The following is a 25429-nucleotide window of genomic DNA, read 5'->3' as shown; positions in this document are numbered from 1 at the left end:
GACGCATCTTTGGAAGCTGACGTGCGCCCACAGACACTGCAAGTGGGTCTTGCGGCGCTGTTAAGGGACGGGGTCTTCACGAGACTGGCGACGCGCCCAGCTCGTACATCGTGGGAAGGGGATGCGCTGGTTAAAGTCTGCAAACCGTATCCTTGGGTAGCCACACATCTTTCGCAATACACAAATTAGACTTCCCGTGCTACCCCGGCAGTGTCAGCTCTGTATGAAGTCGAAGCCACCTCATGGGGACCTCGCGTCAGTGTCCTCTGGCCAGCCCGTGGCCTTCGGGGCCCATTCATTGCTCAAGCGGCTATCGCGTAGATGATCTCGCAATGAAATACTTACGCCACTCCGTTTTCCCCATCGGTACGGGTGCAAAGTGCTCGTCTGCGAGTCAGCTTTGCCCATCGGCGGAGTGGCACAGAATCCCGATGGTACAGGGCACAGGGTGGCGGCTAGAGCTTGTAGCGGCGCAGCGAAGTCGTGCGGGCGGTCCCAGGAACAGGTGGATCTCGTCCCCCTCGTCTTTCACGCTGCTTCTTTGGGTGGCTCCGGAGGTAATTGCTGGTTTCGGACAACTATAGACTTTTTTCTGTAAAAACCCCCCTTCCGCGCAACGAGGGGCCTCCGCTGGGTGATTTCTTACCGCTATCGACCCTTTGGAACGTATCCCGCCACGGTAGAGACCTCCAGAGGTCGAGTATGAGCAGGATAGACTGCCTCCCTACTGGAGCTACACGCCTCGTGCGTTGAAGTCGACGCTTCTATCGTGACTGTTAAGCACTGCCGCGAGTTGCCGTTGAATTACCTCCCGCCTTCGACGGGAGTATCGGGGATGCTGATCCGTTGATTGGCACCCGCCATCAGTGGACCCACACCACATTTGGACAGATCTGATGGCGGGAGCACGCTTCCTTCCCGATACAGCCCTAAATCCGATCCCACGATCCTCGTGGTGCGCGCCATCAGTGGACCCACACCACATATGGTAAGTATTGATGGCGGGCTGCTGGAGGGGGTCTGGCGCTCGCTGGAAGGGCTGCCAGCCCTCGGGGAGGGCACATACACTGCGCCGGGCCGTGCTTTAGGGTGCGTTTGAGGGTTCAGATGTTCACACCAGAAGTTCTGCGAGAGGAGGAATGGCATGCATTAAGTTCCGTCACGTAACTGGCCGACATATCGATTGAAGTTTAAATCCCTGAAGCTACACATAGTACAGATGCGCCGATAGTACATAGTAGAAAGCCATAGTGCGAACAAGCCGGATGGTATATAGGTCTTTGCAGAAAACAGTAGGTAATTAAATACAAAATCAGCACGATAGCCATATCACGAGAGCGCGACAGTCAGAGGAGCGAAGTAAGTCCGTGGGCGTGAGAATTAAGCGTGAATTTCGTCGTGAGTTTCGACAGCGGTGTGTGGGCGCGCCTAATGGCGCCCATCATCAGAACTCCAGGGCTGGATGGACTCGTAAGATGCTGATTCGCTCAGGGCATTCTGTTGGTTGCGCCTCATCGACCGCGGCTGGTGGCCGTGTACGCTGCAATAGTGGCGGTGACGACGAGCAGGGTCTCTGAAAGCCTCGGGGCAGCCTTCGTAGCGACACTTGAGGGGATTCTCCCCGGTGCTTCAACAATGGTCAGTGCGCGCGGCAAGAAGAATAAATTCTAAACATACTGTCCACTGACGTGCATGTCGAGACCGGTTCGCTGGGCAGCCATACGTTAGCCCGCGACCCCAAAGACGATGGATCTTGCTTACCTGCGCGAAGGTCCTCTGGCATATAGGACAGACATGGCGTCTGTGACTAGTATTAGCGCACGATACATGCCTTGAGCTCGGGCACGGACCTGATCTTCAAGTGAACGTTCTCGACGTGCCGCTTGACGAGCTGCTTCTTGCCGTTGTACTCGCACATGCCGTCATCACCGCGCCAAATGCAGCTGTACGACACTGGGCCGTTACGCGGAGTGTGTCTCTGAGCGTAATCCTCCCAGTTACGACCGTCCGTTGGGCTATCGATGCCGTCGCTCGAGCCCGAGCCGTACGATTGCTCGCTGCTGACGCTCTGACTCTCCCAAGGCGTCTCGGGGCTGAAAACCTGCGCAGGCGATCCGCGCTCGACCGGCGGAGTAGGTAAACCAGGCCTGTTGCGATGTGAGGTAAGTTCGTGCCCAGCGCTAGTAGCGTTGGTGGCTGACCGTGACAGATAGGGAGACGTAGAGGCCTCGCGACGACTACTACATCGTGCGTCAGTCAGATAAATTGATCAGAGGACGCGCGGCACGAACGCATAATTGCCCCCGTAGGCCGGCTGCGTGACCCTTGATGGTGCTGCATAGGCGGCGGGGGAAGACGTGAGCGTGCGCAGAGGTGGGAGCTGCCTCGCGTCCGCGTATTGATCGCGCGGACCGTCCTCTACGCTGACGTTCTGGATGCCTCTGCAGGGAGGTCGTTAGCCGAACTGCACGCGAGGTCATAAGCATACCACGTACCGGACAAGTTCACCGAAGTGTGGCAAGCGGAGCGGGTTGCGGTCGAAACTAGACTCAAATGAGTGAAGACAATGAGGCAAGTGACCGCGGCGCGCACCTGGAATGCGCGTATGGGGCAACTTGGTGTTCAGGACGATGAGATACAAGCCACGGGGCGGCGGCGTTCGAGATGGTTGACTGGCTCGTGAGCTCTCCAGCAGAGGAATGACCGCGAACGGGCGCAGGGCGGCGGGGTCCGGGCAATGCCCCAAGCGAGTTCGAGGTGCTACAATGAGCCGTCAGCGTTCGGCTGTGCGGAGTGCGAATATCCATCAAGGGACTTATGCGCGTGCAACGTCCAGCAAGCGACCGCACGAGGCGCAGGACCTGCACGAGGCGTAGCGATCCACGCAGTGGACGGAAAGAGATTTAATGGAAAATTGGGGACGTACCGGGAGCCCAAGGCTTGAGGGTGAGCGCGCTGGCGGGGATCGGAGGACATGTTCGTATTCGTGCGGGTCGTAAGGCGCTCTTGGGGGCGGGGCGCTCAAGGCAGGGGAAGGGCGGCAGGGCTTGAGAAGCCCCGCGCGTCCGCAGGCCCTTAAGTATCCCCCGCGCCAGATACAGATCGAGGCGGCGCGGCATACTGCTGGGAATGGGGGGTCTATGTGATACAACATAAATACAAGAGAGAAGATCGTGGTCAGATCTGTCCAACGCGACCCAGGTCTGCGGGCGTCACGTGCCGGAGAACCGCGCTTCTTTCGGCGTCCACCCATCCTGATGAACACCCACACCGGGCTTAGCGTTGGATATTGTAGGCGACATGGCTGCCACGAGCGTGGGTACCTGACGGTCCGTCACCTGGCGCGGTCTGACAACATGTCGTCTTGTACAACGAGTGTGACACAGATACAGAAAAACAGGGTACACAACAATGTGCCCAGTCGACAGCGACTGTGGGCACAGCACATAGCGATAAGTTACAGTGACAGGCGAATCCTCCTGCCAAGACGCGGCGTGAGCTCATCATGCAGAAAATCATACAAATCTACGGACCGTCTCGGTTTAGCCTTCCATGGGAGTTGGGATTGACTTGAATTCGTCGAGAGCGACGTTGGATGCGAGATTTTGATGCGGGTTGCCCTCTCCAGGGCTATGAGCGGCAGCTCGAGCCTTCCGCAATGGCTTCATTGGACGGTTGAAGATAGACTGAGGAGGAAGTGGCGCGCCACTGGTGTCAATGAACGGGTCCGCCATTACGGTATCCTCGCCGTCTTTCGCCCGAGGGACGTCCTCCTCTTCAGAGACGGAACTCGCTCTAACGCGACCGCGCTTTCGAGGGGATATTTCTCCCGCCTTACTTAGAGAGTGCAGCGCGTCTTGCAGTGCATCGTTGGCGGTGCGAAATATGTTGGCCTTCGTAGGAGACGCGTTGGGCGATGGCGCGGACCTATAACCCTCGGTCACATCTGAGGGAAGTGATGATTAGCGGACGCGTCGACGCAGGTGAGGGATTAGCTCACGCTTTCTAACGCGAGAGCCTATGTTTCGTAGAGCCGCTGCCAAGTCCTCTGTCGCGCTGCGAACGCGTCAGTCGACGCGTGCAGACGCGTTGCTAGTACAGACCTCACCCAGTCGGTGGAGGTACATTTGAAGCAACACTGGCCGAGTGATGCGTGTCGGTCAGTGGGCGTTTCGCTGGCAATTCTGCCATTCTCTTTGAATATGTACAGGTCTGAGTTCAGGTATAAATGAGCGGAAGGAAGTCGACGTTGCGAAGACAGAAGTGATGAGGCCGAGAAAGGAAATCTCAACAGCGCCGCACGCGGCGAAGCGGTCCGCTTGAGCCGGCTTGCCCGTGAATTTCAGAACAACGGGCTTGCCTCCTACCACCATGTTCTACGTGGCTCTCTCCAAGGTCGTCGACGACACTCTCCAAGTCTGCACTTTGCTTGCTGATTACCTTGCATCAACCAAAGACATGCATCTGCTGAGGAATCACGCTCGGGATTCTAAGGTGCTATGCTTGGATTGGCCATTTGCCAACTATACAAACGACAACCTGGTGACACTCCGTTCGGGCGGCCGAGTCGCCCACATAGCTGACTCATTGTACACACCGCTTTGAGCCCTTGACAGCTGCTCCGTCTATGAACTGATTCCTCCGTTCTATTGTCGGGTGTCTCCGCTCACCGAAATACCCTCCCGCCCTTGGAATGACCTGAACACGGGTGATGTTGGCTCCTCAACTTCTCTGTGGGTCCATAGCTGATGGCCGTGGGTCCTCGCCTTCTATGAAACTGGCTCGCGCACGGCCTTGGCACACACGGAGCTCATCGATAGCAACGCTCCAACTTTGATAGCAGCCCTTGACACTGCAGGCCACATACGCCACACCCTTACCTTCCAAGTATGGGCAGAGAAGCGCGAGACGGCCTACGCTTCATCCCTGCGGGCTGAGTTCCTGCCGTTCCTTCCTGTGCTTCGAACAATGGACTTGTTTGTCCTGCCTATATCCAGACCGACAATACACACTGCACCCCCTTCTAACATTTTTCTCTCTCTAGAAAACAAATTTCCCCTTTGATTTACTGCGTCGGAATTTTTCCTGGCCTCGCAGTAAATTGGGACAAACACCGAGAAGTGGAACGAGCACGCCACAAACGGTCAGGGTAGGCTCGTCATGCTGTTCATCGAGATCGACGGCAGAGGCAGATGCGAGTCTGGTTGATAGTCTGCACCGACCATCAAGTACACTTACAGCACGCCTTCGACGGTGAGACTGGTCTGGCCAATATTGCTTAGTCTCATAGACGAGAAGACCATATTCTCTCCGTTTATTTCTACCCATCGTGTACAGATGTCAGCTCGTTATGCTCGAACGAGCAACTAACCTCATTTTGCTGGAGCCTTCACCGTCTGCTATGCCTCCGACTCCGCCAGGGAGACTTGATCCTGAATTCTTCTATTTGAGGGCGGTTGAATAGCCGTGTCACGTGGGTACGATTTGCCACCGCCGTTGCGCCTGCAAAAAATGAACGTGAATTACGCTCTCTCTGGACCTCAGCGTGGTTGTAGAAAGATGTTTTTCATACTTCGTGCCTTTCGACCGGCCCTTGGCCACCCAAAAAGGCGAAAACGAGAACGTTCCAATCAAGTCGTGAGAATATAATCGTGATGTTCGGAACGCGGTCCGCGTGGGTTGCCCAAGCGTGTGACCGGGAAAGCACCTGCTCCTCGATTCCAACGTCCATCTCGCCGTTCTCGGGACCACCCCTTCCCCTGCGCTGCGTTCGCAGCTGCAGACGCTCTCAAGACCGCTCCCCTACACGTGACGTTGACGAACTCGAATGGCGCGTTTCCCTGCGTCTTCTGTCCTTTACTCTGTCCTTCTCGCGTCCCTGCTCCCACGCGCCGCAACCCAGACTATATCTACCTCGACGCCTGTACCACCACTGCAATGGATCAATCTGAGCAGCCGACTGCAGGGTAGCGACAATGCCCCGCCACCGCTAAAGGACGCCGCGATCGGCTACGACGAAACGACCCGGAATATCATCATCTTCGGTGGAGAGTCAGAGAATGGCTTCCCTCAGTCTACAACTTACCTGTGCGTGAATCTGCTCTCTGACGCGTCTCTTTCCTAACCTCGTTGATAGTCTCAATCTGGACTCGCTAACTTGGTCAAAGCCCTCGCCTCCAGACAACTTGAACGATAGCCCGGATGCACGGAGTGCTGCTATCACAGGCTACGACGCAGCTAGTAGCTAGTGCGTCCCCAACTCTCTTTCACAAACATGATCTCACACGTTTTGCAGCCGTAGCGGCTTCGTTGTGATCGGGGGCAAGTCAAGAGACGGACAAGGCCTCTCGGACGTTTGGGTACGTGGCATCGCTATCAAGAGAGGCTCTCGTTCACGCGTGCTCCACCCACTCTCACAGGAATTCGACTTTAACAACCAATTTTGGGCCCAAGTCAGCGTCTCCGAAGGCGGACCCTCAGGGCGCTGGGGTGCCTCCGGCGGGATCGACTCTCGCACGGCCAGTGACAGCTTGAACAACACCTTCTATGTGGCTGGCGGGTACGATGGTTCGCAGATCAGCCGGCTGTCGGAAGTTTGGGAGTTGCACATCTCCGGCGTCCTTTCACCCAACCTTCCAAACGAAGTGTCAGGGAGCTGGTCGCAAGTCTCCGTCGACGACCTGCCGCGCAAGATCGGTCAAGCTGGCACGGTCATTGGGCAGACCATCGTCGCTGTGGGTGGGTGCAACAGCACCTCGACAGACGGCGACTCATGCGCCGTGGGCGATTCCTACGTCATCAGCACTTCGGACGGCCAGGTCATCTCACCCGGTGCTTGTCCAGCTGGACGACGAGGAGCGTCGCTCGTTCCCAACATGAACTCGTACTCCAACAGCTTTTCCTCCCAAGTATTCTATATCTTGGGAACATTCGACTCGTCACGCTGGGATGACGGCGGCGGGCTAGACAAAGGCGAGGTGGTAAGTACCATGCGGGGCATCGCTATATCTTTACTGAATTGTGGCAGTCCGTCCTCGATACAAACACGGGAACATGGGCCCGTGTCATCCCGTCTGGTGACCCTGACTCGGACGATGCTACGCCCACTCCCCGAGAAGGGGCCGCTGCAATAACCTACAACAGAGGGCTCGTTGGAAGCCATCGCAGTCAATCTGTCGACACTATTGTGAGTGCAACCCTTCCCACGGCGAATTATTTCTGAACAAAGCTTATCTATTCTCTATTCAGGTGTTCGGTGGGCGTGACGCTTCCGGCAAGTACCTCAACGAAGTGTGGCTGTTAAGGGCGTACGATGGCTCAGTTTCCTCTTCTGGGTCGTGGTCCGGAGGAAGCGGTGACCTGGAGTCTGGCGCGGACGCGTCAGGTGCCGGCGTGACCGTCAATTATATGGACAAGTGCGCTTCTGCATTGACGGCTACCAGTTCCGGGACGTCCACCTCTGTAGGCTCATCCGCGACGCATAGCTCATCGCCCACACAATCGAGCGCGCCCTCAGCCGCAGTAGCGCCGTACCCATACAACACCTCAGTAAATCACAAGGTTTTATCTGCTGTGTCCGTCGTCCTCCTTTACCCCGCTGCTCTCATCTTCCGCCTATCTTCTTCATCATTCACCGCCTTCGCGCAGCCCGCGCGACATGTACTGGGCGTCTATAGTGCCATGCTGTTGGCGCTCGCCGCATATGCTCTGGGTATCGCCGGCCTCGCGACGTCCTTCACTTCCCTTACTTCCACTTCTTCCTCGGCAACTCTCAGTAGGCGCGACTCGCCCGCACGGACGCATCTGGATACCCCTCACGGGCGAGCCGGGCTTGTACTATTCATTCTACTCTATGCGGTTCTGCCTCTACTTTTGCTGGCCCGGCTCGGCAGCCAAAAATTCCGAAATCGCTCGGAAAATCCAGGCTCCGAATCAGGACAACAAGAGCCCAAGGGCAGCGCGTTGGAGATGAAGGGCTCGCCGTCAACGCCACCACAACCGCGAGCGCGTAGTCCCACGCAAAGCCTCACCTCGTCAACGGAGCCACGCCCACGGACAATGTCGCTGCCCCTATCCGGACCCACTGCTGCATCTACAGAAAGCAGCGGCGAGGGTGGCAAACGGTCCTTCGAGGTCCTCAACCGAGGACGCGGCCCCTCGCGCCCAGCGACAAGTATGTCGTATAGCTCGCCACACGTTCTCTCACGATCGCTGGGCGAGCTGGATTGGCTCCAGCGCCGCCGGAGCCTGAACACTGTCGTACGTACAACTTAGCCAAACCCTCGTATGGGGCGCCCACTGAGAAACTTCCAGGGAGAACTCGACTATGCGATCACGCAGGTCCTGCGCCAACATACGCAGCCCGCGACCCCAAATACCACCGACGCTCTCATGGGGCCCTCGCCAGAGGTTTCGCAGCCGTCTATACCAGAATATCCAGCGCCGGGTGAGATTGCCACGCGTGTGCTACTCCATGCAGCGCTGCTTGCGGTCTCTGCTCTATGCCTGGTCGCGCTGTACCTGCGCGCCCCTGTGTGGTCGTTTGCGGTGTTCCTGGTGTGGGTGGTTGGGTTCTACGCGGCAATGCTCGTCCTCGCGTGGCGCGGGACGCCGCCGCGGTCGACGCTCACTGCCGTCGTGTACCGCTTACGAGGCAAGCCCATCCCCCCGCGGGACACATCAACGATCGCGAGTGCACCGATAGGAGAGAGCGGGCAGTACCCGTTCCCGACGAACGTCGGCAGTGTCGCGGGACGCAGTCCGTACGTGCATACACCGACGGCGTATCGCGCCACTAACGATGACGGAACGTCGTCGCACCCGCTCAGTGCGGACGGACATTACGATGATGACGAGGACGAGGACGAAGACGTGCAGCAACGGCGGATGGAAGAGGAACTGGACCGGCGAGACGTGTCCATCGTGACCGTGCCGAAACGACGGCTGTGGGTCGCGAACCCATCGTAAGTAGTTGCAGCTCTTGCTGTCTGTCTGCTTTCATCCCAGTCTTTTCACTCCTGCACCCATCTCGTCTACATTTACCACCTTCCCTCCTCGGACGATCCTTCGCTCGCCCCCCTCGCTGTGCATTCATTGCTTTCATGTTCTGCCCCGTATATGACCGACATGCTCCTTAATATTTTGGCTTATACCACATGAACACTGTGTGTCGCGTACAGTACAGTATCTCGCTCAGGTTCCCCACGTAGATCCGCGGACAGGCCGAATTTTTTGTATTTTTCTGTGTTCAGGATTTCGTGTAATGATGATGAGCTCCGTTTTGGTTGAGTATCTCGCTTGGAATGAGCCGATGGCTGGCAGCTCAGACCTGCCTCAGACGCAGAGGAAGTTCGAGCGTTGTGAGTTCCGCCATAATATGTGGCATGTTGAAATTGGGCGGGCGCTACGAGTTATTATTGTCAACAATTCCTTGCTGAGCCATGCTCCGAATGGCGGTTTCAATGTGGTATATATACGTCCCACCTGAGACTTGAAAGGGAACAGCGCCTACGAGGTGAGATGCTCTCTGAACTGGACCCACAGGGACCCATGTTGAAGTCCGGATCAGTGATGGGACCTGTGAATCAAGCTGTGAATGAAATGACGTAAGCCCTCTCATCAGCTGCGACGATGCAGAGAACAGCGAGCGCGTCGTCCTCGACGACGACGAGCCCACCTCCACGGCGACCGACGCGATCCTTGCCACCTGCACCCTTGTCACTCGATGACTCCCCCATACTCGACACTACCGTCGTCAATGCATCCCCTACATCGGAGACACCTCAAGCAACGACGGCGGTAGCCCCCGATGGCGACGACGACAAGCCCGCAACGCCCGGTCCCGCCGATCTGACGCCCCTCCGAGCACACTATCTGAAGAAGACCCTTGTGTCCGTCGCGTTCCACAGCGAACTCCAAGCGATCACAGCTCAGTCACCCAACATCAGTACTTCCACCTTCTCCTACTTGGGCCCTCCCTTCTCCCCGCCACCCAAGGGTGCACCCTCTCTCGACCTACCCCTCCTCCGCTACATGTTCCGCCAATTCGTGCTCACCTTCCCCTTCATGGCTGCCGCCCCCAAGGACTTCTACTCCGACAAGTTGCAGCCATTTATGGCATCCGTTCTTTCCCGCAATCTGTCACCCGTCTCACCGTTCGATGATGGGGCAGAGAACAATGAACAGGCAACCAGGCAGAAGCTACTCGCGAAGCTCGAGCGCAACCTCTCACTGTTCGTCACCTCCGCGCTCAAGCTTGCCGAGCGTGAGGAAGTCGTTCGGCTTACTCAGGCTGATCTCGACCGACTGGAAGCGCTTTCCCGCAAACGACAAGCACGGAACATGCGCAAGCGAGATATTTTTGAGGTCAACATCGTTGGCGTGCGCACAGTGCAGGATCGCGGTCGTGTCCGTAGCAGGGCTCATGAGGTGGGCGCTTATTGTGTGGCGCGGTGGATCTGGCTCATAATCTTCGTGCAGGAGTTCATCATACGGACGCGGAGATCACGATACGAGGACGTCTTTGTCTCCCGACGATATGGCGACTTCAAGACGTTGGCTGATGAGGTGAGTCCGGTCCCTGCGCACCCGCCTGAGCCAGGCACTCATGGTCTATAGTTACGAAAGGCACATCCCGACCAGGACGTGCGATCCCCTCCCGCTAAGGACCGCACCACTGTCAGCGCGCCCACCCAGTCGGCGGTCCAACCTGGTGATTCCGACTACGATCTCTCCTCCCCTCCCGCGTCCCCTCGCAACCCATCGCGGCTTGCGCGGGAGAAGAATCGGCTGACCCTCCGCGCGTACTTGCATTCGCTCATGGCATCATCCGTCATCGCCTCCTCGCCCGTCATCAAGTCCTTCCTGCTGTCGGGCCCAATACGGCTGACGCCTGCGGAGCTCGAGGACGCCCGGCGGCGCGAGGACGCGGACCGCACGCGCGACGATGGCCGCAAGAAGTTTGCCAAGGAGATCGCGGACCGCGTCGACGGCCTCCGCGGCGCAGTGAAGGGCGTCAAGGGCGACATTATGGGCCGTGACGGGCTTACGAGGATATTCTCGACCATCAAGGTCACGTCCGATGTGCGCGAGCTGCCGTCCGAGTACCGTGCTGTGATAGAGTGGGCCCGCATATCGTCAGTCAGTTTCGTACCCGAGTGCCTATTGGCGGGATTGACCTGATGCAGAGTTCAGTCTAGCGTCGACTGTGTTCCATCAGTTTGTTGCATCGGATGACGCGTCGGAGAAGTTCGCCAACTTGAAGCGCTTACATGGCTTGATGCCATATTTCATGATGAAGACCGCGCTGAAGATCAGTAACCCAGTCAGCATGATCAGAAGTGAGCCGTGTTTGACCGTTGTAAGAATGCCCGCTCATCGTCAATAGGTATCATGGACCTGTTCCTCGCTCAGCCTTTCGGCGGACGAAGTCTACTGCAACGGTAACCACTTTATGAAGGCTGGCGTCCGACGCCGCTAACAATCCGTTCTTCAGGATGTTCTCCAGCTCCTTGTCCGAAGAGGCACGTCAAATCGAGGAGGAGATCGAAGCTGTGAAAGCCAAGGTCGATGACCCCGTCATCTGCGAGAAGGTTCGCCGTTTCGTATATGCGCCGAAGGAGATCCAGGATATCCATAGGCAGGATGCAGGTAAGATACTCGTCCTTTATTGCCACGCTGACTGATGTGCTTCGCAGCTGAGGAGAAGCAAGAACTCATGACCGTCGTCCTTCGCTCCGGTGAGGAGCCGGTACTGAATCGCATGCAAATGCACCGCGTGGCGAAAGCGAGCCGTGCGTACGCTGCGTACCAGAAGTACAGAGAGAACCTCGATGACTCAGACGACGACGATGGCCCGCAAGACGAAGACGGCTGGCTATACGAGGATCTGAAGATTCTGGCCTTCCTCTACACTCGATTGCAAGATCGCGAAGAGCTCATTGGGCTGATCTTCGAGGGCTTCACCTCCGAGCTGCTGAAGGACATCATCACGATCTTCTACTCGCCGCTAGCCCAAGTCTATCGCGCGGCGAGTATAGGGGACTCGTTGAGCGACCTGCAAAACTTCATTAATGACTTGATACGGACGGTTGAATCAGTCGAAGAATGTGAGTGCTAGCGCCAAGCTTTCGAGACCATTGTTGATCGTTCCGCAGTGAGCCAGGAAGATCCTCATACGACGGTGCAAGCTTTCATCGACCTTATCCAGCGACACGAGCAATCCTTCTATAACTTCGTACACAAAGTGCACTCGAAGGGCGAGGGGTTGTTCGATAGTCTCATCCGCTGGATTGAGCTATTCCTCACGCTTGTCCGCGAGGGCATGGGTCCACCGATCAGCCTCGAATTCTTGTTGCCTGCTTCGGAGAAGGATCGCGTGGATATCTTGTCCGAAGTCGATGCGATGGCGGCGTACCACTACAAGACGAAGGTCGTATACGAGGACAAGCTCCGCCGACGCTTCGGGCGTGCGCAGGCCGGGCGCTCAGGCGAAGAGGCCGAGGAACAGACGCAAGCTATGGTCGATGGAGTCCTCTCGGAGATCAGCTTCGGGGAAGTCATCCAGGGCGACGCGGACGAGCTTGCGGCGGCTGACGCGGAGGACAGCGATTGGGATTCGGGGAGCAGCGATGAGTATGATTCGGAAGAGGAGGATACAAGCAGCGAGGAAGACACGGAGACGGACGAGGCCAGCACGCAGGAGAGCGCGGCGGAGCGGCGCGGGACGATCACGCGCTCGAGCACGGTGCATGCGCTGCCGAGCCAGCAATCGGTGCCGTATGCGGTGCGGTCCCCTCAGCCGAGGTCGCGCGCGTCGATGCATACGCCTGTACGCTCCCCTCACCCTGATCGGCGAGAGGACAAGGAGCGCACGCCACGGCCACGCTCGCTGTCGCTCAAGCTCTCGCGCTCCATGCAGGACCTCAAGGATGCACTGTCGAGCAAGAAGCACGACAACCTTCCGCCAGTGCCACCACTCCCGCAGGGCATATCGCGCACGCCTACGCGACCATCGTACGAGTCGCGGACACCGATGTCGGCAGCTTCTTCGTTCCAAACGGCGGTGATGAAGCCCTTGCCACCGAGCCCCTCGCAGAGCTCGATAGGGTCGACCTCCTCGTCGCGTCCGCCGAGCTCGCCGTCGAAGGGCAAGCTGAAGAAGCGCATGCAATCGCCGTTATCGCCCGCACGGTCGCCTATGCGCTCGTCCCAAGCCTCCCTGTCGTCACAGTCGAGGCCTTCTTCATCATTATCGTCAGCCGCGTCCTCCGTTATGGAGCCCCCTAGGTCGGCGCCAGCAGCCGCAGCGAACCAGACCCATCGACGCGGGCCGTCGAGGGGGCAAACGCCGAAGAAGAATGCGGCACCGAGCCTGAAGCCGCCAGAGCTGCAACATATTCCGAAGCTCGTGCCGGTGTTCATCGAGATGGTCAGTGCCTTTTTGAATGTCGTCTGTCGCTTGGCTAACATTATTCTGCAGTTGAGACCCCATCTGAGGCCAAGGGCGAGGACGAATCCGATGGCTTGATGTGAAGTATGGACCCTTTGTACTTGTAAATTATTCGAACATGCGAAAAATCGTTGTGAAGCCTTGAAGAGGGGATGGAGGAAGCTCTTGAATACGCGGGATATATACTTCCGGACTTTGACGACCTCGCTCTCCGGCTTCGCTCGCTGCTGGACACCACCTCGGCGGCATCCTGGGATACGGGCGCGAGCTGTATGGTAGAGACTATCTCAGCCACGACCCCCCTCCTTATATTCCTCCCCGGCGAATTGCAGAAGTCCTACTCTGCATCATGCTAACCTTCTTCGACTCAGAAGTACACACTTGTATGACCGGATGGGTGGTTGTTTGCATGTGTCCAGATGCACGAGGACCGGGTGCGTCTGCCTCACGCTCAACGACAGCTCGATCAGCGACACTACACTGACTTCAGATGGAGGCAAATATGCCCTCGGAGGGCTCAAGGGAAAATGAAAAATTGATGTCGGTCAAATACAGACCAGAGTAAGCCAACGCACTGATCCATTCTGCTGATTCTATCCCACTTACATCGTGGCCAGATCATTCCTCGGTGTGGATTGGGGCACTGTCAAAGACCTCAGCCATCCCCTCGTTCTACTGCCTGAGTTGCCGACGGAATCCACTAACCCCTTGGCCAAGGCCGCTGTGCTGGAACGGCAACTCGAGGCGCTAAGCGCCCAGTATGCTGCCATCAGAGCCTGGCGAAACCGCTTCATGCCCATCGCATGTCTCGACGACGACCTTCTCTCGGAGATCTTTCAATGTGTCGCGCTGACCCACCCCTCCGATACATCGCGCTCTCGAAGCTGGACGAGCCTCATGCTAGTCTGCCGGCGGTGGCGCGCCATCGGCGTCTGTAATTCCGTCCTCTGGAGCTCCGTCATCGTAGGAGGAAAGCGCCTTGTCAAGCCTTCCCCTTTGCACATGCAACGGTCCGGCATGCGTCCGCTGACGGTGCACATCGACCTCAGCGCCAATCACTTCATCGGCCCCTATGCAGATTATGTGACGACGCCCGCCACCCTCCTCAAGTTCACGCTGTCTATTCTCAAACCTCACTTTGATCGCGTGAGGGCGCTGGATATCACGGCGGCACGTGAGGAGCTTTCGCAGTTTCTCTTCCATCTTGGCCGAACGAAACGTCCCAACCTGCGGTGCTTGAGAGTTGCCTTTGACTTCGAAGAAGCGTGCACGACATTCTTACCGCTTGCTTTCGAGCTATCCGTCACACAGAACCTGATTGCTCGCGCAGAGGTGGTCACGCTCACCGATGCCGTCGTCTTCTGGACCGACTTGCGAAACCTAACGATACTACGCGTACAACTAGATCCATCGAGATCGCGAGACGCGTACGCGCATAAGATGAGCTGCACTACGGCCATAATTATGCTGCGCTTCTCCCCGGCGCTGGAGGAGCTCGTACTTCAGAACTGTTTCAAACATAGTCCCTTGGAAATCGACTTCACCAGCACATCCCCTCCAGTCCACCTTCCTGTCTTACGGATCTGTAATCTGTCCGCCTCAGGCTCCGTTTGCGCCACGATCCTGGCTGCCACTCGCAGACCTCCTTCAGCACGCATACATGTAACGGTCACCGAGAGCGACTGGGACGAGCATGCGGTTCAGGTGCTGCTGGAAGTACTCCAGATGAACTTTGCGCAGCCTGGCGCGCCGACGCTGCGAGTCCTACAGATTATTCACCAGGATTCGGGGGCAACCGATTCATGCTGCTACCAGTGGCACCGATGGTTCACCGATGTCACACTGGATCACCTCGAGCCCTCTGCTGAGCCCAGCGCGGGAGACGAGGTAGCCAGCTTCTCTTTGCGGATGCCAGCGTTCGGCGGGCAGCACGGGCGGTGGCCCTTGCAGCAAGCCCTGCGCTCAGTACCGGCAAAGGCTGTCCAGGTGTGCGAATTGCTATTGTGCGCTCCAATATGGAAAAGGTGGCCTCGCAATGACGTTCGCGATTTGTTGTGGCTGCTTCCTGGGCTGCAGAGTCTGGTCGTGCGCTACAAGAACACAGGAGATCGGGTTCGGGTGCGCGCTACATGGCAACTAATTATGCGTGATGTCTGCGACGCACTGCCGGAGCAAGAGTCGCCAAAGGGGAGAACGGTTTATTGGACACACAACTTGAACCAATATTTGCAGGGCGAATTCACAAAAAAACTCAAAGACCTCGTTGACGCTCAGATGCTTGCCGGACGCCCCTTGCAGAGACTAGTCCTTCATCCACAATTCCTAGGCCAGAAACACCTGAAAGTGAGTGATCCCGCCAACGCACGATACTCCTCTTACCACCTGGCAGATCTTGAGTGACCGCTGGGCCTCCCGAGTGGTGAAAGTGGGCACGGAGGAGACGACGTTCATAGAGGTCGAGCTGGTGTAATTAGCATTCTTCCTCGTTGTGGTCACAACTTGATTGTGAAGGGAAAAATTGGCAGGATGGTGACTGTTGCGACGCGGCCGAAGAAGCTAGGAGTTGTAGCCTATACATGCTCAGTAACCTGCACGGCGGTTCGGACCGGTAAGGGCACGCTGCCTATTGTACCCGATTTGGACATTGGCCCGGTGCCATCGTTACTTCCTGCCACTGCCAATTTTCAGCCACCCTATGCAAGTAGCTAACTCATGCTCACCGAAATCGTTTCATCTGGTTGAAGTTTGCGATGAGCGCGGCACCGAGTGTACATTGCACACATTGCGACGAAGCGATGGCGCCCAGCTACGGCGAAGGCCGATACCTGACGCAGACTTTGTTAGCGCTAGTATAGAGGCCCTTCGCGGTCGAGCACAGATTATTTGAAGACTTCCGCGCTATCTCCTAATCAAGCGGTGCTGTCGCCATTTTCGAACGCTCCTCCTGACGTGGAAGTTTGCGGAATCCGCGCACGAGGGAGTCAGCTGCCTGAACGAAGGACGTGAGGAGCCGCGACAAAGACGTGCCACTGGGGGCAGATAGACGCGAGAACATGCCAGTGCGCGCGAGAAAATGTCAGTGCGCGCGAAGACGTGTCATCAGGAGCGAAAAGTTGCCGTGCCGCGCTGGATATGCACAACGGATGTCCAAGGAGACGTGACCGGCTACGACGAGACAGACACGTGGTCGGATCTGTACGTCGGCCGTCAGGATGAGGCCCGCCGGCGCGGTCGATGAGCGCATCGGGGTAACCTGCAAGGCAGGCAGAGGCTGTGAGGCAGCAGGCAACGACTGCACGAGAGCACTCGGAGGTTATTGGGTGTCCGTGCCGGCGTCCTTGTCGATGAGCCAAGGAGTGGGCTTGGTCATGTAGTCGTGGAGCCCTCGACCCTACGCCAATCTGTCTATCGATGAGCGAGATGAACAGGATGTCGATGGGGTGTCATTGGGCGGGTGAAGTCCTTAGCCATATACGGGCCATAGCCGTACATCGGCAGTTCGTCTGCTCATCATCGACAATTCGCCTGCTCACGCGTTGCCTGCTGGACCCGCAGGTGCTGTGGGTTCCATTCAGCCATGGATCTGCGAAGGGGTCATCCAGCATCCACTCCGAGCATCGAAGGACAGTCTTACCTGCCGGTGACATGTCGATGACGGTCGTTCTCCGAGGTCCGATATGACAAATGAGTATAGACTGCCAACGAAGAACGCACCTGCCGACACGACATACACCGCGAAGCCATGCAACGGAGTAGGACGCACCACAAACGAGATCGTGAACACAGTGAACGGGGCAAAGGACACGATAAGTGGAGCATGGGGCACAATACGAAGTTGAGTCTAGACGAGAAAAGATACATTGGACATTAAGATACGCATGCATGTCACGGAGCCAGCGGTGAATATGGAACAGACAGTCTGCGGATAGGTGCTCGCATTATGTATGAATATGTTAGTATAGCGTTATATGAGGGTCGATGAGGGAGATGAGTATGATGTGTGAAGAAACGGAGAAACAATCATGAGGGGTGCAGAGGCGCAGAAACGGTCATGAGAGGAATGCTGGGGTGCCGCTGGTTGGACGTGATGATGGCCGATACCGGGGACAAGAGGTCGGGGAGATTCCTAGGCGGACAGGGTGGTTCTACAGGGATTGCATGGATTGGTGAGGCATGGGTTGGTGTGGTATGGGTTGATGCGGTATGGATTGGTGAGGTACGGCCAGGTGAGGCAACGGCTGGTGCGGCATGGGCTGGTGGTGGGGGATGACTTGATGCGGGTACATGAGCGCAGGGTTCGGTAATGGAGCGGTGAAGACCGGAGGCGGGGCTGGGTTCTGGAGACGCCAGTTGTCGAAGCGCAGGCGTTCGCACTCTGAGAGAGATCTGATTAGACTCGAGATACGCCACCGCGACGGACAGCGCACCTCGCAAGAGACACGAATTTTGCGCGCGGACTTTCTCCATATCTGATGACAAGCGTGAGGCAGCGGGTCGTTAACCGCGGTCAAAGCACGCACCCTCCCACAGCTCGTGGTACGATGTGGCGTTCCTGTCCGCCATAAATCGTGCGAGGTACTCCTCCACAGCAGGTATCTTCTCGGCTGCAACAGACGGTGATCAGACAGCGATAGCGACGGGCATGTGAAAGCCGCACGCTGGTTGAGAAGGCTCTTCAGGAGGCGGTTCTCTTGTTCGAGCCTGGCCTGCGCAGCCGTCTTCTCTTCTTCCACTGTCGTTCCCAGTCAGATCTGCGACCCTGAAAGACGAGCGAGGAGAAAAAGACTGACGATGGGTGATGTGCTGCAGGAGCGTGGCCTTGGTATCTCTCGGCGAGACGGTGCTCTTCCGCGGAGCGTAGGTAGCGCGCGGCACGCTGCTCGCCGTCGACGACGACGCCGAGTCATCGAGCTCGTCGTGGCATCGCTTCAGCCTCTTTGCTTGCGGCTCGGCCATGGTAGGCATGGTGGTGGTCAGAGAGCAAAAGGTGATGGTAAAGATCAGGAGACAAACGCCGGGATCCGGGCGGAGATGAGGGCAGGAGGTCAAAAAGGAGGATCGGCACGGGGCGGCGTGCGGTAAGCGCTGCCCGCAGCACGAGGCTGGCTGTGAGTGTGTGGCCGGTTGACTGCTGGATATGGCAGCGGCGCGGGGCGCAGTGCGGCTATCGGTGCAATCCGCTGTCAGGTGCGCCGTGCGTGGGCCGTGGTGGGCGCCGGAAGAGCGAGGAAGAGCACCGAAAACGCGTCGCCCGATCAGGCCAGGGTCGTGGCAGGCAAGATGTATTGGCGCGGAGCGGAAGTTACATACGCAGGCCAATTACGACGCCGGTCTCCTTGCTTTCACCTTTATTCAGGGCATCCAACTACCCACTCGGTTCTGGACAAAGAAGGGGAAGACAACAACTGCAGCGTGAGCATGGTCGCCGCAGGGCGCGTGGGGAGATCGGGCCGGGGTGACAACGATTTCCCCTTTTGGTTATGCGCGCCAATTCAGTCGTCCGCGGCTAGCGCGGCCTTGTCGCTAACGCCATCTCCTCGTCGTTTATTTCTACTTTGTGGACAAAATACAGAATGCATATGCTAACCACTGGTCCGCATCTCCCTTCCCCAGCCGCCCTGGCTCGAAAGATGCGGCTTCTCGCAACGCGTGCGCGCATGATCACCCGACATCGCCGACTTGGCGTATCTCATGCGAGTGGGAAAAAGGTTCTTCGACGGACTTGCCTCTGACCGTCTTCTTCGCCCCTTTCCTCGTGAAGACGGCTTCATTTGGGCCTCTCCGTCTGCTGTCCTTCGTTTAAAAACACTCCTTCGGTTTCGTTGTCGTTCGTTCGCAGATGCGCTCGCTACTTTTCTTTTCGTGCGTTGCCGCACAGGTGTACGCGTTTTCTGCTTGTGAGTGCATTCCCTTCGTCTCTGGACACCACTGACGCGTAGCAGTATCGTGGGAGCAGGCGTACACCCTCGCCAACACGACCGTCGCCAACCTCACCACCTCTGAGAAGATCGGTATCCTCCACGGCGTCGGTCAATTCAACAGTGCGCTTCCCCCTTCCCCCTTCCCCTACTCCCCTACATCTCACCTCCTCCCCAGGCCGTTGCGTAGGCGACACCACCGGCGTCGACCGCCTCGGCATCCCCGCCCTCTGCATGCAGGACGGCCCCGCGGGCGTCCGCGCCACCGACGGCGTCACCGGCTTCCCGCCCGGCATCGCAGTCGCCTCCACCTTCTCCAAGCGCCTCATGCGCGCCCGCGGGGAGGCCATTGCCCAGGAATTCCGCGGGAAGGGCGTCAAGTGCGTCGAAAGCCCGCCATACGTCCCCCCCTACTCACTCACTGAATATAGCATGTACCTCGGGCCTGCAATGGATCTGGTATGTACTGCGAAGCGTTAGCGAGATGAATTACTGAGGACTTCGCAGTCCCGTAATCCCAAGGGCGGAAGGAATTGGGAGAGGTATGGCGACTGCTTCTCGCCGCATGGCATCGACTGATAACCCCCGCCCTCGATAGCTTCGGGCCTGACCCAGTAAGCTTGTGATTTTCCCTCACCATCAACTCCCGCTAACGCCCATGTAGTACCTAAGCGGCGAGGCCGCCTACGAGACCATTGTTGGTGTACAAGATGTTGGTGTCATGGCCTGCGCGAAGCATTACCTCGGGAACAACCAGGAGCACTGGCGGTATGGGTACACCTCGAACATTGACGACCGCACGATCCATGAGATGTACCATTACCCGTTCCTGCGCGCTATTGAGGCCGACGTCTCCTCGGTCATGTGCGCGTACAACCGCTTCAACGGAACCTCATCATGCCACAATGCTGAGCTTATTGGGTCCAACGGGCTCTTGCGCAAGGACGGTTTCAAAGGTTATTTCTTACGAACTCCTTGACTGGTGGCATACTGAAAGTGATTTACTAGGCTTCGTGGTCAGTGATTGGGGCGCCACTCATGACTCTGCAACCGACAACGCGAACGCCGGTCTCGACATGGAGCAACCGGGTGATTGGATTCTCATCGGTGGTGGCGTTTACAACCCAGGGCTTAAGTCTGCAGTCAACGATGGCTCGGTCACTGAACAGGTACGACTCACCACGTCCTCGCCGAATCTCACTGATACCCTTTTACCCCCAGACCCTCAACGGCATGGTCTCCCACGTCCTTGCGCCCTGGTACCGCCTCGGCCAGAATAGCGACTACCCGTCCCCGAACTTCGACGTTCAACATGCCGACGGCAGTGGTGACCTCAACGAGCACGTCAACGTTCGTACAGATGCGACGAAGGCTCTAGTAAGGGAGATCGCTGGCGCGAGCGCGGTGCTGCTCAAGAACAACCGCACGGCTTCGGGCAGCTACGCACTCCCCATCGATGCCTCCAAGCTCTCCAAGGTGGCTATCATCGGCCTCGACGCGAAGGAGCCCAAGAAGGACTGCGGCTCGGGCGCCTCCGCAGGCATGAACCAGTGCAACGAGGGCACCGTATCAATTGGCTGGGGCTCGGGGTCGAACTCGCTGGAGTATCTGGTGCCGCCCGTCGACGCCATCACCGAAGTGATCAACTCTACGGCGAAGGCTAGCATCACCACGTCGCTGTCGAACGATCTGAATGACGCGAAGAAAGCGGCGGCAGGGCAGGATGTGTGTTTTGTAATGGCGAATGCGATGAGCGGCGAGATGGGCTTCTACCAGTTTGTCGAGGGCAACCAGGGTGACCGGAATGACTTGGACTTGTGGTACAAGGGTGGCAGCATGGTAAGTGAAGCGGTGCAAGACGACCTTGAGGTGCCGATTGCTGACCGTTATCGTCGTATTTGCAGATCGAAACCGTCGCCTCTGTCTGCAGCAACACAATCGCCATCGTCCACTCCGTTGGCCCGGTCTCCTTCTCATGGAGCGAGCATCCGAACATCACTGGCATCATTTATGCGGGCGCGCCTGGCGAGCAAACTGGTCCAGGGCTCGCGGACGTCCTGTTCGGCGCGCGCAACCCGAGCGGTCGGCTGCCGTTCAGTATTGCAGACGTGGGTTGCCACAAATTTTGAGGAAGTTATTGTGCTAAAATCGTTCGAACAGAGCGAAGACGACTATGGCACGGAAATCGTCTACAATAGCGCTTCTGGTTTCCCCGAGGTATACTTCACCCCATGATGTATCTCCCTTCCCCACCATCTTACTCATGCGCCTTCAGCTCGAGTACAAGGAAGCTCTCCTCCTCGATTACCGCTACATGGACGCCAACAACATAACTCCTCGCTTCGAGTTCGGCTTCGGTCTCTCCTACACCACTTTCAAATACTCCGACCTGTCCATTGCGTCCTCGGGAGATGGCACCACCGTTACCTTCACCGTCGCGAACTCGGGCAGCGTCGACGGCACTGAGATCCCCCAGCTCTATCTCGGCTTCCCGGAGGGCTCCGGCGAGCCCCCGCGCGTGCTGCGCGGGTTTGAGGAGGTGGCGCTGAAGGCGGGCGAGAGCAAGCAGGTGGAGATGAAGCTGGCGGCGAGGGATTTGAGGTATGCATTGCGTTCAGCGTACACCTCGAGAACGCGACTGACGGGTCTGGCACAGTATCTGGGACGTTGTCAAGCAGTCTTGGGTCCGTCCGCAGGGCACCTTCACTGTTGATGTCGGCGCGTCGATCAAGGACGTGCGTTTGACGGGGTCGATTTGAGCGCGACTATGTCCTTTCATGCGATAATTTCTTTGGCTTGTTCGACGGACTTTTTCTACTAGTATGAACTCGTGCATTCGAAGTGTATCCCTAATTCTGTCTCTACTTGAATCACTGATCGTGCAATCACCCTATACTGCGCTGCAGTGGGGGATAATCAGTACAAATGAGCGCTAATGGGTCGCTACCGCTGTCAAGACAAATCAGAAATATGTGCTTGTATTGTCACATAGACCATAGTGAGCTTCTGTCAGTAGCCGCTGACGTGCAGCTGCGCGCTAGACCTCACAATAGTGGGGCACCGGTTTTGTCCAAATCGGGTTCAAAAGAATTCGTGTGAAGGTCATGCACGTGGCCTTTGGGCGCCTAATTATGATAGATGGCATGGGCGCTTGATGGTGAGAAAGTGGTCCTGACGCAGTGACTCACGCGATAGACTTCCCCTGCGCGTTTGAGACGGTTGCCCTGAAGTTTGGCAAGGTCGGTAAACATCATGATCAACGCGCGCTCTTGAAACCGACATGGGCGCTGCGCCGCTCTTCCCTCTTGCTTTCGTTCTCCAGCTTGGTGGTCGTCGCGCTGCGTGCAAGGACGAAGAAGTCAACGACAGCCAAGGCCAGAGGCAGTCATACGGTGGAAGCTAGGCAACCAACGAGGAGGCCGCACTGACGACTGGGGAGACCGCTAACGATCAACGACCGACGTGATGTCCTCCTCTGACTGGCGAGGCCGCGGGCGCTACGAAGCGCTCGACGATCTACCTCAGCTGCACCGATCGGACCCTCCGGCGACGCCCAACCTCTTCACGAAGGCAGCGCGCCCCTACACCGCGTCCCCTCGAAACTCCATCCCAAACCCCACTGCCGACGGAGAGGATATCGGCTCCGCCCACGATGGCGCTGACGCTTACTCGAGCGCGACCCATGGCCACCGCGACTCGAAGCGCCCATACCCAGATTCCAAGCCATACTCAGACTCCAAGGACGCCGCAGACGACGACGAAGCCGACCTGCGGCACGTCCGGCGCTACTCGCGCCAGTGGATGTCCCTCTCGTGGAATAACCAGGTCAAGCGTCGCGGGAGGTGGCCGCGCATCGTGTACACGGTCGCGGGCGTCGCGGTCATCGCGCTATGGGTCGCGGCCGTGCTAGTGTTTGCACAGCATGAGACGAGGACGCAGGAGAAGAACCTGACTGAGGATGTGGCGCGCTTGAAGTCGATTGTCATTGGGGACATCGGGGACGCGGTGAGTGAGATGGGAAGAGCGAAGGAGGGTAAAACTAATGACTGATTCGCAGTTGGTACTGAAGGGTGCTTTACGGGGGTTTGACGTCGATCATCGAGTGCTCAGTACGTGCTCGTGGGTGGGCAGACACGATTAAGGCCTCCTAATATTTCTCCCAGCTGTCCAATGGTCGGTGGTCCAGCTCGATGAGGACGACAAGACAACCTTCCACGACCTGGGTACGGACGACGACAACACCTACGAGCTGAACATCTATCGTGACGTGTGAGTCCCTCGATCATCCCATGTCATCTTAGAAGTAGCTAACGGTGCACCCAGCAAGGCAATCCCCGACGACGAAGCTACCGAGTTCTTCGAAGACCAGACCACCTACTACAGAGTAGACAACTCGTCGGCCTACCGGATAGCGACCGTCGGCAGTAAGTCTCGCTCCCTTGCGATATACTGGAACTAGTCTTGATAACTTGATCAGTGCACCCGTGGGACTCGTTCAACACGGATATTGACATGGCGCAAGCGGTCGACAATGATGTATGGAAGCAGCCCATGTTTGGTGAGTTATCCCTCGCATCAGGTACCGCATGCGAAAATCGCTCATCGTGGCGCTCAGGGTACCCTTGGGACGTCTGGCACGGCAGTCTCACCATCGTCTCAGTAGGCCTCTCATCCATATCAATCTGTTGACCGTCATACTCACTGTCCAACAACAGACCGTCGCGGAGTTCGATCGCCTGTACAACACGACGGGACTCGGGGTGTTCTCCTTGAGCGCGGTGTCCATGGAGGATAGCTTGCTGTGAGTCCTGCTGGCGTCATACGCCACAGATCGACTCTTACGCTTGTTCGCAGCAACTGGAAGATCATGCCTAGGTCCTGGACACCATGTACCGAAGTCAACTCCACTAGCTGCGAGCTCGTGCGTATCGCTATGCGTTAATACGCTCAATGAACTCATGACCTTTGACGCAGTACATCGACTTCGAAGCCTCCCGCCCAGGCATCGTAATTTTCTGCGTCATCATCGTCGTGGTCGTGAACTGTGAGGTCTTCATCTTCCTCCCTCACATCCTCAGCCTAACTCTCTCCTCCCGCCTCGCAGGGATCTGCACCCTCGCCATCTTCCTAGTCACGGGCGAGGTCATCCTCCTCAAACGCCGCCACATCCTCGCGGGCACCGACATGCTCAGCGTATGCTTTGCTGCGCTGTTCGCCCTGCCGACCGTGCGCTCCCTCCTGCCTGGCGCACCGGGAGATTTCGGCGCGGTCATCGGTGAGCATCATGTTGTCGATGCTGTGCTATTTGAAGCGAAGCTAACCATTCGCTCTCGCAGACTTCGTCGGCATCCTACCCAACGTCATTATCATTTCACTATGTGTACGCTACCTTTCCCGCTGTCTCCAGTTCAAGTTGCTGACTACCGCTACCCCAGACCACCGTCTTCGCCTGCGCGAAGCTCCGCTCACGACTGAAGCACACCCTCAACAACTCGAAATGAGCATATCGTAGGCTCCTGACGAACTGCTACGCATCTATCTATAAGCCGTATACGCATCTATCTATCTATACACCATATACGCTTTCGCTCATACACCACATACGATCTTGTCTATCTATTTGCACATTGGACACGTGTTATTGACCTACGTTTCGTACCTCCTACTCACAGCTGTTGTACACTGAAAGGGATGAATGGCTTTGCAGCGAATGTCGTTGATTACTCTAACCGTCTCCTCCATGTCCACTTTCAGCCAGCGCGTAACAGCGCTCCCTCGAGCTCGATTGAATGTCAACATATGCAAACACGACCACACAATTGCGTGCCACCCTACATTCCTACTTACCTAGCGGCCCAGCCACTGCGGTCAATCACACCGGTGAACATTCACGACCTTGGTACTCATTGTTGTGACGCATCGCTGTTTCAACAAGCCAAAGCACTGGCCTGCATATTAGAGAGGATATTGTACGCTATGCTACACGACCTGGACGGCCATATTCTAAAGACATAGGTAGACAGGCACCTGCCAGATGGCCCTATCCTGTGAACCCAAGATG

General features: G+C 57.2%; 8 protein-coding genes across 8 annotated transcripts; 5 read left to right on the top strand and 3 right to left on the bottom strand.

The window, feature by feature from the left end:
• Window positions 1–1167: 1167 nt before the first annotated feature.
• Window positions 1168–3081, bottom strand: SCHCODRAFT_02538099 (uncharacterized protein). The gene is made up of 9 exons (XM_003036417.3): window positions 2927–3081; window positions 2593–2760; window positions 2496–2543; window positions 2292–2441; window positions 2202–2240; window positions 1851–2147; window positions 1762–1801; window positions 1678–1709; window positions 1168–1627 (listed from the first exon to the last, which is right to left on the bottom strand). Exons 1-9 carry the CDS (start codon window positions 2974–2976, stop codon window positions 1429–1431), a joined length of 1023 nt encoding a protein of 340 aa, XP_003036463.1. The 5' UTR covers window positions 2977–3081; the 3' UTR covers window positions 1168–1428.
• Window positions 3082–3124: 43 nt separating this feature from the next.
• On the bottom strand, window positions 3125–4256 carry SCHCODRAFT_02621342 (uncharacterized protein). Its single transcript, XM_003036416.3, has 4 exons — window positions 4109–4256; window positions 4001–4056; window positions 3534–3946; window positions 3125–3479 (listed from the first exon to the last, which is right to left on the bottom strand). Exons 1-3 carry the CDS (start codon window positions 4189–4191, stop codon window positions 3543–3545), a joined length of 543 nt encoding a protein of 180 aa, XP_003036462.1. The 5' UTR covers window positions 4192–4256; the 3' UTR covers window positions 3125–3479; window positions 3534–3542.
• A 1571-nt stretch (window positions 4257–5827) lies between these two features.
• Window positions 5828–8274, top strand: SCHCODRAFT_02498491 (uncharacterized protein; the record flags this gene model as incomplete). Its single annotated transcript, XM_003037781.2, has 6 exons — window positions 5828–6087; window positions 6137–6247; window positions 6296–6359; window positions 6420–6980; window positions 7028–7186; window positions 7249–8274. 6 exons carry the CDS (start codon window positions 5828–5830, stop codon window positions 8272–8274), a joined length of 2181 nt encoding a protein of 726 aa, XP_003037827.2.
• Window positions 8275–9621: 1347 nt separating this feature from the next.
• SCHCODRAFT_02621337 (uncharacterized protein) lies at window positions 9622–13698 on the top strand. The gene is made up of 9 exons (XM_050345051.1): window positions 9622–10428; window positions 10480–10566; window positions 10618–11135; window positions 11194–11339; window positions 11387–11441; window positions 11495–11649; window positions 11697–12107; window positions 12156–13429; window positions 13481–13698. The coding sequence occupies exons 1-9, from the start codon at window positions 9631–9633 to the stop codon at window positions 13526–13528; spliced, it is 3492 nt and encodes a 1163-aa protein (XP_050200397.1). The 5' UTR covers window positions 9622–9630; the 3' UTR covers window positions 13529–13698.
• A 222-nt stretch (window positions 13699–13920) lies between these two features.
• Window positions 13921–16082, top strand: SCHCODRAFT_02621336 (uncharacterized protein). Its single transcript, XM_003037779.3, has 3 exons — window positions 13921–14011; window positions 14068–15793; window positions 15840–16082. Exons 1-3 carry the CDS (start codon window positions 13953–13955, stop codon window positions 15918–15920), a joined length of 1866 nt encoding a protein of 621 aa, XP_003037825.2. The 5' UTR covers window positions 13921–13952; the 3' UTR covers window positions 15921–16082.
• A 1388-nt stretch (window positions 16083–17470) lies between these two features.
• Window positions 17471–18415, bottom strand: SCHCODRAFT_01165624 (uncharacterized protein; the record flags this gene model as incomplete). The annotated part of the gene is made up of 5 exons (XM_050341147.1): window positions 17471–17691; window positions 17725–17919; window positions 17971–18054; window positions 18108–18182; window positions 18241–18415. The coding sequence occupies 5 exons, from the start codon at window positions 18413–18415 to the stop codon at window positions 17471–17473; spliced, it is 750 nt and encodes a 249-aa protein (XP_050200396.1).
• Window positions 18416–19171: 756 nt separating this feature from the next.
• SCHCODRAFT_02538080 (glycoside hydrolase family 3 protein) lies at window positions 19172–22362 on the top strand. The gene is made up of 13 exons (XM_003037778.2): window positions 19172–19347; window positions 19393–19491; window positions 19547–19748; window positions 19800–19827; window positions 19876–19910; window positions 19967–19982; window positions 20033–20324; window positions 20377–20537; window positions 20590–21207; window positions 21273–21476; window positions 21529–21585; window positions 21644–21969; window positions 22025–22362. Exons 1-13 carry the CDS (start codon window positions 19290–19292, stop codon window positions 22125–22127), a joined length of 2199 nt encoding a protein of 732 aa, XP_003037824.1. The 5' UTR covers window positions 19172–19289; the 3' UTR covers window positions 22128–22362.
• Window positions 22363–22542: 180 nt separating this feature from the next.
• On the top strand, window positions 22543–25251 carry SCHCODRAFT_02687371 (uncharacterized protein). Its single transcript, XM_003037777.3, has 11 exons — window positions 22543–23373; window positions 23426–23477; window positions 23532–23637; window positions 23692–23792; window positions 23846–23926; window positions 23984–24027; window positions 24084–24169; window positions 24223–24289; window positions 24343–24643; window positions 24705–24748; window positions 24804–25251. Exons 1-11 carry the CDS (start codon window positions 22834–22836, stop codon window positions 24867–24869), a joined length of 1488 nt encoding a protein of 495 aa, XP_003037823.1. The 5' UTR covers window positions 22543–22833; the 3' UTR covers window positions 24870–25251.
• Window positions 25252–25429: the final 178 nt, after the last annotated feature.

The sequence above is a fragment of the Schizophyllum commune genome, assembly GCF_000143185.2.
Source record: "Schizophyllum commune H4-8 unplaced genomic scaffold SCHCOscaffold_5, whole genome shotgun sequence".
Lineage (NCBI taxonomy): Eukaryota > Fungi > Basidiomycota > Agaricomycetes > Agaricales > Schizophyllaceae > Schizophyllum > Schizophyllum commune.
The sequence above is the reverse complement of the archived record's forward strand: the minus strand, read 5'-3'. Positions and strand labels throughout refer to the sequence as shown.